Source organism: Tamandua tetradactyla, chromosome 3 (assembly GCF_023851605.1).
Source record: "Tamandua tetradactyla isolate mTamTet1 chromosome 3, mTamTet1.pri, whole genome shotgun sequence".
NCBI lineage: Eukaryota > Metazoa > Chordata > Mammalia > Pilosa > Myrmecophagidae > Tamandua > Tamandua tetradactyla.
In genome coordinates this window covers 185508670-185522091 of record NC_135329.1, presented here as the reverse complement: position 1 = coordinate 185522091, position 13422 = coordinate 185508670, and the positions used below count along the sequence as shown (strand labels likewise).

Below are 13422 nucleotides of genomic sequence, written 5' to 3'. Positions count from 1 at the left end.
AAGGTCTAAATCTCACTCTCACTCATTTTTGAAAGTCTTCCCAAATATAAAATTCCTAGTTGATACTTGTTTTTCTTCAGTATTTTAACTATTTCGTCCTACTCCCTTCCTGTCTCCATGGCTTCATGGAGAAATCAGCACAATCTTTTTGGGGCTTCCTTGCACATGACACATTGCTCTTCTCTTGCAGCTTTCAGAATTCTCTCTTTGTTCTTGGCATTTGATATCTTGACTACAACATATGTCAGTATGGTTCTCTTTGAATTTATCCTGTTTGCTGTTTGTTGGGCTTCTTGAATGTATGTATTCATGCCTTTCATTAAATTTGGGAAATTTTCTGCCTTTTTGGGGGGGGTATTTTTTATACCCCTCCCTCCCTTCTCCTTCTGGAACACCCATGATGTGTATATTGGTACACTTGATGATATCTCATAGCTCTCTTAGGCTCTGTTCACTTTTCTTCATTTATTTTTCTTTCTGTTCCTCATCCTGAATAATTTCATTTATATTGTCTTTGAGGTCACTGATTCTTTCTTCTGTCAGCTCCAATCCACTGTTTAAACACTGAAGAATTTTTTATTTTAGTTATTATGATCCTTAACTCTAGTATGTCAGTTGGGTTCCATTTAAAAATTTTTATGTCATCATTGATATTTTCATATTGGTCACTCATCATTTTTCTGATATCCTTTAGTTCTTACTCTGTGTTTTCGTTTTTTGTCCTTGAGCATATTATAAGTAATTTTGTTTTAATCTACATCTGATATGTCCAAAGTCTGGTGTTCTTTGTTGATGGTTTCTGAATTTTATCTTGTTCCTTTGGTTGGGTCATTGTTTGCCTTTTCTTTGTTTGTCTTGCAGTCTTTTTTGTTGTTGTTGTTGTCTTTCTCTTTTGTTTTATTTAATTAATTTACTTTCTATCGAAGAAAGAAAATTTTTTTCTTTTGGCATGTGCAGGCTTCGGGAATTGAACCTGGGTCTCTGGCATGGCAGGTGAGAGCTCGACCACTGAGCTATTCTTGCACCACCCTGTCTTGCAGTCTTTTGCTGCACACAGTGCATTTTAATATTTAACTCTAATTCACTCACTAAGCTGCCTCTTCACTAAGTTTGCATCCAGGTAGTGATATGACAGAGATTTTCTTGAGGGCCAAAAGCTAACAAAAACAATTCAATGCAAGAAATAGTCTTCACAGTCTTTGAAAATTGACTTTGTGTTGGCTGGTGCTGTCCTTCAGTGTTTAGCCTTCCTTCCAGGAACATTATCCTGAGGTGAAAGCATGCATCTCTGTTTTTTCTGAGCATGCATCCTGTCTAGGCATTTGCTCATGATCTGAGGAATACCCCATTTGTAGGGATTAGAATGCCTCTCCTACTTCCCCTCCTGGGTGCTGTATTGTATGTCTTGATACTGGTAATCCTTTGTCCTGTGCCTCTTTGATTTGATTATTTCTTACATTGCTTTAGTAAACTGCATACTGTTTCTGCCTGCAGGGCAAGTTCTGTGATGATGAGCCAGAAAGAAATCTCTTGGTTTTGTCCTTCAGGCTGCCAACTGATAGGTTACCAGGGAATTGTACTCCAGTATGCTCACAGGAGCTACTCCTATTCCTACAGAATAAGGCTAGAGACCCAGAATGAGAGTACAGGTTAGTTTCACAACATACAAGGGAGGGATTATGGGACAGTCACCAAGGTGCCATGAAGAACTCCTATCATTTTTAAGCTCCATTTAATATGGCACTCACCTTGTTACTGAACCTTCTACCTTTTGGGGGGATCTATGAGGATAATGACTTTGCCAGTTTTTGCAAGTTGTTCAAACATTTTGTGGTGGGACTGAATTCCGAAGCATCTTATGCTACTATCTTGGTCTACCAGAAATGTTTATCAGTTGCTTTTAACCCTATTTATGGTGTTTTTTTGTTTGTTTGTTTTTGTTTTTTACTATACAGAAATGTTCTTGCCTTTTCTTCATCCTTGGTAGTCTCGGTAGTATTTACAAAAGAACAGCCTTTGGTTTTATGCTTTTAAGTAGGAATGAAAGCACTACCATTACAGCCAGTAGCACCTGGGGATGTATGATATTGGAATATGGCTATTTAAGTGACTGTCTTACCTGTCTTGTGTGTTCAAACATAAGTCATGGAATAATTCAGAGTGTTAGGGTCTTCCTAGACTTAAAATTGTTAATGACATAAATTTTTTCATTAACTATCCAAGCCTCATACTTTTTGATGGTATTGGATTAACTTTTTCTGTGATGCAGAACTTATGGTTTTATATTTTTTCACTTTGAAGAAGAGTCTATAAATGCATCTATTACTCTGTAATTATGCTTTTCCATGATTTTTGTTTAAACATGCATGATGAATGATGATCATTTAAATGACAACATTCTCAAATTTGTGTGGAATTAATCTTTAGTGGCCATCTAGCACATTTTCCACTATTTTTAAGACAATAGTAACATCCATAAAGATAACTGATGACTATTCAAAAGAGAAAAAACATATTGCAAATTATTAGGGAAAATGTAAGCAGAATGCAGATAGCTCAGTTTTCACTTTCACTTATTTTTAACAGCTGCAAAATTTATTTTGTTTGTAGTTTAGTTCATGTAGGCCTTCCAACAAAGAGATTATTTAGCATATTTTAGTTTTATAATTTTCAGTTTTTGAGGGTTGAATTCAGAAATAGAGGTTTAGAGCATTTTTTCGTATTTTATGAGGATTAGAAGTTCTTAATTTCAGAATAAATTGTGGGATTGAGTCAGTTTTTAAGATTTCCATATTCCAGGTTGGAAATCTTTTTCTTTTGACTCTCACTATACATTGGCATTAAAAGGAATCCTGAGATATAATTACTTCCACAGATATTTGTCGGATGTTTTTTGTGCTAGGTAGTGTGCAGCTTAACTTGGAGTTTTAGGTGTTAAGCCCACAGTCAGAGGGAAGAATAGTTTCATCCTTGTTGAATGCCAGGAAAGAGCAGAGATAATGTTAAAATGAAGAGATAAAAGAGAGATTTGGCTTCATTCATGTTTATCAGAAACATCAAGTATGTTGGCCTTGGAAAAAGTATAAACAACATTTTTTGCTAGTTATTTGATCATTTATTTTTACATTATTTTAGGTTTCCAGTAATTATCTGCAGGAATCGCCATGACCCCAGCTCTGAGGGAGGCAGCAGCAAAGGGTATCCACTTTTCATCTTTGCCAAGTGCCATGGAGTCTGACAAGATGCTCCACATGGAAAGTCCAAGAACTGTAGATGAAAAGCTAAAGGGAGACACTTTTTCTCAGATGCTGGGATTTCCAACTCCTGAGCCTACACTTAGTACAAATTTTGTGAATTTAAAGCATTTTGGCTCCCCTCAGTCTTCAAATCATTATCAGACAGTTCTTTTAATGAATTCTAATTCTACTTTAAATAAGTACAATGAGAATTATAAACAAAAGAAATTAGGGGAACCCAACTGCAGTAAGCTGAAAAACATACTGTGTAATGGCAGCAACATTCAGCTCAATAAAATCTATCATTCTCATTCTGAAGAGCTCATGAAAAAGGAAACTTTATCAGATACCATAAGCCAGCACATGACAGATGTACAAAATGTTTTGGATTCAAATATAACCAAAGATAGTAATGTAGATAAAGTACAACTGCAAAACTGTAAATGGTACCAAAAGAATGCACTTTTGGAAAAAGAAACTGATGGTGAGATTAAAAAGGGTTTATTGCACTGTGCGCAAAAGAAAATTGGGCCTGACCACTCAAGTGTGCTTATCAGCTCCTCCTCAGCTGCTGAAAAAGAGGAAGAAGTGAGTGCTCGTTTACTTCATTGTGTAAGCAAACAGAAAATTTTACTCAGCCAGGCTAGAAGAACTCAGAAACATTTACAGATGCTCCTGGCAAAGCATGTCGTTAAGCACTATGGTCAGCAAATGAAATTTTCTGTGAAGCATCAATTTCCTAAAATGAAGCTCTTTCATGAACCTACTACAATTTTGGATAACAGTTTATTAAAATGCACTGAAATTAAGCCAGAAGTCAGTATATTGACTGCAGAGAATAAACTGTGGTGTGATACAAAAAATGGTTTTGCACAGTGTACTACTGCAGAAATCCAAAGATTTGCGCTATCTGCTACAGGGTTGTTGTCTCATGTTGAAGAAGGTCTGGATTCTGATGCAACTGATAGCAGCTCTGACGATGATCACGATGAATATACGATTAGAAAAAATGAGGCAGTGTAAGTGCAAAATTATTATTAGGCCTTTTACTGTTCTTTCATGTAGCAGCAATTTTTTCTTGGTTTCAATATGTGTTAAAAGGGAAAGATTTTCTAAAATCTTAATGGCATAATTTTTTTTTAACTTTTTTTGTTGTATGTATAACATATATACAAAGCAAAGAAATAGAAAAGCAATAGTTTTCAAAGCACTCTTTAAAAAGTGGTTACAGAATAGATCCCAGAGATTATCATGGGCTACTGTATGATCCTCTCATATTTTTTCTTTTAGCTGCTCCGGAATATAGGAGAATGCCATAATTTTTAAATAAAACTTCAGTGAATATTTAAAACATTTTATCTGTTAAACTATTGTGTGTGAGTTCATACTTGCTATTTACAAATAAGTTGCTTACATACTTCAGAAAGAACTCATACAGAAGTAACAAAGTAAGGAGACATATTTTCCTATTCTTGGATGGAATTGGCTATGAATAAGACCTAAATCTTTTTTTTTTTTTTTTTTTAAAGAGAGAGGGAGGAAGGGAAGGAAAGACAGAGAGAAGGAAGGAAGGATGGAAGGAAGGAAGGGAGAAAGAAAGGGAAACATCTTTAAACATTTTCTTGTTTTATTATATTTTGTTTGTTTGTTTGTTTTTTACATGGGCTGGGGCCGGGAATCGAACCGGGGTCCTCCGGCATGGCAGGCAAGCACTCTTGCCCGCTGAGCCACCGCGGCCCGCCAAGACCTAAATCTTTTCTGAAGTAATTTAGTGAATATGATTAGCTAAAACTCAGAAAATTTAAAGTCTACCTATGGAGCCCCCATTGACTTGAGGATATTAATATAACTCAAACAAGACTATAATGTCAGACATCAGATACCTATGGAATACTTAATTATGTGCTAGACGCTAGAGATTACATTTGGGTAAAATATTCACAGCCTCTGCCCTCTTGGGGATTTACTTGAAAAGAAGGTAGTTAGTTATTTTAACAGAGGAAATAGTTTTAATCATTTAATAGTTATCATACCATGTTAACACTCCAGGAGAGTGCTTTCCATTACAAATGTCTGAGGTGATAGAAATGTTCTATAACTATGATATTCAATAGGAACTAGCCTCATGTGCCTTTAGAGCACTTGAAATGTGGTTAGTACACCTGAGGAACTAAATTTCTAACTTTCTTTAATTTTGATTTTAATTTAAACAGCTAGATAGAACATAATGCTTAATCAGGCATTCAGGGAATCAGTAAATGTCCCCAAATTGTTGGAAAATTCTGTGTGGATATGTGGCATTTTAGAGAAAATCCATTTTTAAATAAAATTCTCAAAGATAAGAATTCTTATAGAATTAGAAGCTGAACACATTACTTTTTACTAACAAATAGATCAGTATCTTAATTTTTTGTTAATGAAAAATAATGTAAAGCAAAGAGAGCTTTCCAGTCCTTTGGTGTTCTGATATCACTAATTAAAATTTGTTTGAATGTGTAAGCTAATAGTTATTGAACACAGATTATTTTTCTGGCTGACATTGATCTAGTTACTTTACATTTGATACCGGATTTAATCTTGTCAACATTCCTGAGAAGTAGTTTTTATTATCCTTATTTCACCTAAGAGAAAACAGACTCAGCATGATTAACTAACTTACTTGCCTGTGGTCAGAAAGTTAAAGAGGGGGTGGAGTCCAGGTTCTTGCTCATATGTATTTACATATGTATGTAATTCTAAAACCATGATCTCTCCGTTATATCATGCTATTTCCTTAATATTATATTATTGATGCTTCTGTCCATAAGGACTATTAAACATTTTGTTCTGAAAGCAGTCCAAAAGTTTATCAATTTTTGTATTTATGCTTTTGAAATAAGTCAGTTTAATAAAGTTTAGTAGGTAAATTTAATTAATTAATATTTATTGTTTTTGTTTGTTGAGAAAAGCTAATGGACATGTTTGTCTCCTTTAAGCTAGAAATAGAAATAAGAAAATCGTATCTTCTCATACTATTTTGACCTTCATTGGTGTTCTCTTTCATTAATTTCTTATAACACTTAGTAAGCCAAATAATTTATCATTGTATCACATTTTGACCTATATGGTCTATCAGTCTTAGTAACCCAACTCTAATGTCAGTATCTTAAAGGTAGAAACCATGTTTTAAACTTTTTTTACCCCCTGTTTATCAAGCATATACTTATTGATTAGTCAAAATACTTTGTCTAAAGATTTGCATTTACTTCTTGAGTTTTATGAGAGAACACTAATTTCAGACATTTGTATGAAACATACACAATGGGGGAGTTCAAACTATTGATTAGAATCTTTTTTGTACAAAGCATCGAACATATACATCTCATTACTTTTCTTAAGTTAATTCTGCCAGTGATTATTGATAAAGATGGAAATAAAGTAGCCTTGGTTCAGATTTGTAGATTTTGTTTTTCATTCTATCTCCCTCCCCTCCCCCTCCAAGTCAGTCTGAGGGGCTTCAGGGACTCTAGATATACATTTTTTTAAAAATAATGAATCTAAGAAGTTTAATATCAATTCTTTACATATACCTCTAGTCTCTTGCATTAATAAACTTTTAATAGTATGCCTTTGGTTATTAAGGCTTATTTATATTTCTAGAGCTTAAATAACATCTTTGTTCAATAGTCAGATTTATCTGATCTCTATAAATCTATAGTACTGAATTTATATAATACTCTATATTCTTTATAGAATATATTCTTTAATTACTGATTCATTTAATAATTGTTTAGTTTTTTTTTGTATGTGAAAATATATTGAACATTTCTTGATTATATAAGTGTTTTGGTTCGCTAAAGCTGCTGGAGTGCAATACACTAGAAATGGGTTGGCTTTTTCAGCGGAAATTTATGAATTTACTAATTTCTAAGGCCATGAAAATGACCCAATTAAGGCATCAAAATATGATACCTTCTCTGAAGAAAGGTCAATGGCATCCAGATTTCCTCTTCACATGGGAAGACACATGGCTGGCATCTGTTGATCCTTCTCTTCCAAGTTTCGTTGCCTTCAAGTTCTGGCTGTTTCAGTTTCTGTGGGTCCTTGCTTGCTTCTCTGGAGATACTCTCACTCTCTAACCTCTCTTGGCTTTTCTGTCTTGTATTGTTATAAAGGACTGCAGTAAAGGATTAAGACCCACCTTAAATGGACTGGGTCACGTCTCAACTGAAACAACCTAATCAAAAGACCCACGATAAGTCTGCCCCCACAGGGATGGGTTAAAAAAACATGCATTTTCTGGGGTACATAACAACTCCAAACTACCACAGAATGTCTCCCCAGACATTGGCTATTAAATTTTCTTTGGGATATTTTCACTAATGACAATAGACTTCATGTGGAAAAGATTGTTCCTCAACATTGTGTTAGTTTTGATGTTGATTGATTTTGGAGAACAAATAACATAACTTTAATTATTTGTATCTTCTGATGTGAGTATAAAAATGCTTCTTGTTTATTTAAATGATAATCTATTCTATTTCAAGTTGTTAAATTCATTTTTAATTGAAAAATATCCTTATAAATTTATTTTCTTTCAACTTTTTGTTATTTCTTTTGTGCATTTTTTTGAAACTCAATTTTCAAATGTAGGTGAATATCTTAAACATGAAATAACAGGTAAAAAGATTAATTTGGGGAAACTATCTTAAATTTTAAGTGAGTACAACAATGAAATTTTCATTATCTCTATATGAAGATTTCGCTACTTACGGGCAAATGCTAAAGGTAACTATAACTTGATTTTAAACAATTTTAGGATGGGTACTAAATAAACAATGGCTATTCATGCCTTGTATTGTCTTCTATTTAGTGATTGTTTGGTAAATCTTTGTTGAATGAATGAATATTTGTATATTTGTACATGTAATTGTGAAAATATAAGATTTGAATTTAATAATCCATGAAATTTCTTTATCTTTTTATCTTCTTCCATTCTGTAGTTGCTCTGTCTTATCTTGATGTTTTTTCTCCTCCCACCTTTGTCTCTAGGACTGAATGGTCCACAAGATGTATCTTAGAACCTGCATGAATGGTTTTTCAGTAAATGAATGAATGAATTATGCTAATAACGTGAACATTTAAAAGTAAATACTAAGATTTAGTATTTGCAATTCTAAAAAAGATGAGTACTATGTTTTATATTTGCGCCGGTTTGAAAGGATTTACGTACCCCAGAAAACCACACCCTAATGCTAATTCAAACTCACAGAGGCAGCTTTGGATCCTTATTCAGCACTGTGGTTTATAGGTTAGTGGCTTGATTAGATTATCTGCAGAGATGTGATGCACCCATTTGTAGGTATTAACTTTTGATTGTAGGGAGATGTGACTCTACCCATTCCAGGTGGGTCTTGATTAGTTTACTGGAATCCTTTAAAAGAGGAACCATTTTGGAGAGAGTCTCGAGAGAACGACAAGCTAACCATGAGAACTACCAAAGCCCACGCAGATGGAGACCTTTGGAGATGAAGAATGAAAACATCCCCAGCTGAGCTTCATGAAATAAGAAACCTGGAGAGAAAGCTAGCAGATGTTGCCATGTTCGCCATGTGCCCTTCCAGTTGAGAGAGAAACCCTGAACTTCATTAGCCTTTTTTGAATGAAGGTAACCTCTTGTTGGAGTCTTCATTTGGATATTTTTATAGACTTTCTTTAATTAGCACATTTTCATGGCCTTAGAACTGTAAACTTGCAACTTTTTAAATTCCCCTTTCTAAAAGCTGTTCCATTTCTGATATATTGCATCCTGGCAGCTAGCAAACTCGAGCAATATTTATCTTTAAAAATCTTAGTTTATATTTGTATTAATTGCCTTCAGTTTTCTATATATTTTTGTGTTTATAGCCCTGTTAGGAAAAGCAAATATCTCAACTTTGATCTGGAAATTTAGTGTGAAGAAATATATTTGTATTGGGAAACTATTAATTCCTCACATATCTATTACCATACCATTGTTATTTTAAATGTATATTTGATTTTCCATTCTTTCTTCTGCCCCCCCATGTAGAATTATAGGCAGTAGATCAATTCAAAATGACATTACTGATACACAACTTTTAAATGTGAGCTAGTGTGCATTAGAAGTAAAAAAAAAAAAAGTTGATTCATTTGAAAAGGATAATAGAAGGATTTTGGTTTTGTGTGTATGAAATATAGTTTTTATACTGTAATATGAAGGAATTCTTTTCCTCCAGTGTTCTAGTCCTTCATTGAGGTAGCCCAGGTTCTGAACATACTTGTGTTGCAATCCTAGCATACCACTTAAAAGTTTCATGACCTTGAGCAAATTTACCTTCAACTATTCTGAATTAGGGTCCTTTTCTTTGATCTACCTTGAAGAGTTCAGGAGATTATTAAATGACAGGTTAAATATAAAGTGCCTGTACATAATAAGACACTGATAAGGCAGCCAACAAAGGATTCTTTATCAATCTGTTTATTATTTTGAATGACTGTCGCTTAATCCTCTTTGGGAAATTTAGGAAATCAGTGTAAAAATATGCCTCAGAATTAACCCATTCGAGAGGTGAGAGACCTCGGTTATTTATACACCAACTACCTTCAGTTATTAGTTGAAGACTGCTCTAGGCAATGTTGCTTCTGTTGCATTTCTAATCTGCCACTTGGGTGGCAAAGTCGGCTCCAGCAACAAATCAAAGCCCTTCATCAAAGAAATGCAGGAGTTAGCAATTGGAAGATAGGCCTCCATACACTGAGCTGGTAAGTGTGAGAAGACAGGTGGGATACTGATAGAGTCTGCTATAGTGATGTTCACTATTATCTATCTGGTGGTGATGACTTAGGATTCTAGGATTTCTTTTCTTTTCTCCTGAGGAATAATGGTCAGTTATTTTCTTCTGCTTAACATTTTGACACAGGCATGTTCTGATCCTCCAAGACTGTACAAAGGGAAGAAACATGATTCTTTGTTCCAGGAAACCTGCTATTTTCTTCTAACTCACACAACTGTCTCTAATTTGGGGGTGAAATACCCATTATTTCCCCAAACCAGGCTCCATATATTAAAATTTTCTTTTGAGTTTTTATAAGTGAAAATACCTAAGGTGTGTAAATAAGGTCTTCATAAGGAAACTCTTTTCAAAAGAATTAAATATTCACCAAGGAAGAAGGGAGAATTATTGATGGTTGGTTAATGAATGAATGAATCTTTCTGAATCAAAATACTGAAAACACCCAGGTCGTTTCTTGTAAAACCACAGAAGTGAATGTGCATGTTTTTCTTCTTGCCTTCCCAATGGAAAGGAAAAGAAGCAAAAAGCCATGTAAACATGTAAACTAAAAACAAAGGTCTAGTTTTTCCCTTTGAGGATTTGCCTCAATAGGAATATGCACTCTAGAGTCAAAGGATAAGGAGATTCATAATATTTCTTTAACAAATTGCAAACATCAATACTTTTATACTTGCAAAATCTGAGTTTACAAGTTGTTTTTGCAATTTTTAAAATGCACCCTCTTTTTATTCTCCACATTTCTGAAATAGATGGGAGAGGTTTGACTTTTTCGTTTGTTTTATTTTACTTGTAAGGAAAACAAAAAAGTTGGGTAAAACACAGTCCTAGAGAAATTGTAATGATACTTGAGTGAAATCCTTTTTGTGGCAGGAAAAGGAAAGTAAAGAAAGTCAGAATTCAAAAGTGTAATTGTGAGGTGGATTACAATTAACAAAATGATAATGGAATGTTATACTTTGTGCCATCTGGACATCTTTAAAGAAAATAATACTGCAATTAAAATAAGCTAATTATTTTTTAAGAAGTAATTTTTAAGTTTTGCTGTGGTCTTAAACGATGATTTATTTATTGGATTTACTCAGTGTTATCAGGTCAGTGAATAGCAGAGCTGGGATCTTAGCCTGGATCTTCCAATTTCAAATTCAGCTATGCCTATTATACCTATAGGCAAAGAGTTAACTTAAGAGTGAGAGGCTGTCAACATCCAAGTCGCTTGAAAGAAAGCTGAAAAAAAATGTTTGTTTTCTTTTAAACTGGCAAAGGTAATTAAGATAGTATAAAGTTGAAGTTTTTCATGAAAAAAGCATCACATTCCTTGTATATATTTGAATTTCTTTAAATCACAATCCATTCTTCTCCATTCCAACACTGCTGTAGATGATCGAGTTAAATAGTTGTTTTGATGGCTGTAATTCGCACAGGATGGGGAAAGGTGGAGAAACTCATTTCTTTAGACTGTATTATTTAGAAAGCCTGTCAGGTTATTATGACATAGCTAATTACCCCTGAGATTTCTGTATATTGTGTATAACTTAAATATCCTACATACTTGCAATTTTAATGTAAACTACCTTTTTAGAAGAAACAAAATGGTTGTCCTATGTGGGAAGTGGAATAATAAAGCCATTTTGGAAGAGTTATCCAATTAGTAATATTATTTCCTTGGGGGAAATCATCTCCCTTGTTTTCTTTGACGTGACAGCACAATTCATGAATATTTGTAGGTAATTTCAATGCTGCATGCTCTTTGATTTCAAGATGCTTATTTTTGTCATACTTTAATATTTCTAAAAATGAGAGGTATCTTACATTAGGTGTGTATAACTAATGTGATAGTATTTTCCCATTCCAGAAAGTGCTATAATTAAATGTGATGGTATAACTGAAAATTGATGGCATCTTAGCATTGAGGAAATAAATAGTTCAAATCTGTACATATAAATATCAGGGCCAGTTTAAGTAATATATTGTATTGCATTATCTTTAAGGTTGTTAAAACTATTCATCATTTAATGCTTAGTTATTTTTAAAAAATGTATGTGGTTCAATTTCAACATTTTTAAAAATGTGAATTAATTTATACGTTTAACATATAGGGGAATGATGTCAGTATATTGCCAAATTTGGTTTGAATTTTTCCAAAACACTCAAAACATCTTAATGTTGAAGTGATTAGGGCAAACTTTTTCTCAACTAAAAAGAAAACCTTAGCAATATATGAAGATCTTAAGAAAAGTACTGAAAATTCTGAAGTACCCTCCTATACTGCACATTGCTGGTTTATTGGCTTCAAGAATTGTTCTACATTCCACTGGGTTGAAATAGTTGCAGAAGTTCAAGTTCAGTTAAAGAAGCTGTGAAGACATTATTCTGTTTTAAAAAAAATATTGATCGATGAAGGCTATCTCCAGATGATATTTTTAATTTTGTAAGATTATTTTATTTTTGTTAGGGCTCCAATTAAGTTTCATAAGTTTGAGTGGTGTGGCACCAATTCTATTTTTCCTATTAGTCTGGGTATTTTTATTTTGCAGAACATGAGACTATTCAGGATTGAATATATAATGTTACAGCAATAATGCCTGTACCTAGTTCTGGCTTAGTGATAGTCACCTTTTCAAGTAAAAAGGGCAGACTTAATAATTTTTATTGCATTTCTCCCCAGTGCCCATCATGGTGTGTGGCAAGGCCATCACTAGCCCTTTTGTGTGCACTAGAAAAAGGTGCTCTTTCCTCTGAGAAGATTTAGAATTGTAATTGCAGTCTTTGGAGTGTGAATCCAAGTGGATTTTAGCCTGGCTTGCCTCTTCATCTGAGCCCTTGCGCAGTATACAGCTTGCAAACACTAAGGTAGCCTGGCTTCCTGAACAGATTTCTCTCTCTCTGTCTCTCTGTCACACACCAGTATACACACACACATTTCTTGTTGAACAGCTGAGGTGACTGTTCTTTTAGCAAAATATGTTTTAGTTAGTTAAATAAATAATGTGTTTCATATATATGCACCCCTAGTTTTCAGTGTTTGATGTTATACCAGGATTTATAAAACACAGTCTGAGACTATTTAACAGACCGTTAGCTTTTAGAATCCTTTCTATACGAGAGAAAAGGGGTGGTATTGTTGGAATATGCAGTTATTCCCCAACCCCTTCATTCTCCTTTTTTTTTTTCTTCTCCCTTTCTTTAAGAAGGAAACAAAAGGATGGATGGGAAGACAGCAAGTCTAAATTGGCCAACAAATGTTTGAATTCTTTTAAACTAATGCTGATAATTTCAGTTTTGGCAGTTGACATACTAGGTTCTGCTAGAACTCTAGGCAGAATTGTATGGAATATATCATGACTGCATTTGCTTCTTTCATTTTTACTCTTTTTGGGAACCCTTTTTAAGTT

General features: G+C 33.9%; 1 protein-coding gene across 6 annotated transcripts in view; it reads left to right on the top strand.

Annotated features, from left to right (window-relative positions):
* KANSL1L (KAT8 regulatory NSL complex subunit 1 like) overlaps positions 1-13422 on the top strand; it is a 169914-nt gene that overhangs the window by 34437 nt on the left and 122055 nt on the right. For 5 of the 6 annotated variants that reach the window (XM_077154961.1, XM_077154962.1, XM_077154957.1 and 2 more), the window contains exon 2: positions 3136-4255. In XM_077154961.1, the coding sequence (XP_077011076.1) occupies positions 3165-4255 (1091 nt within the window). In that variant the 5' untranslated portion in view covers positions 3136-3164. Of the gene's footprint in view, positions 1-1547; positions 1650-3135; positions 4256-13422 lie in introns of all 6 variants that reach the window. The other variant, XM_077154958.1, reaches the window with a different exon arrangement.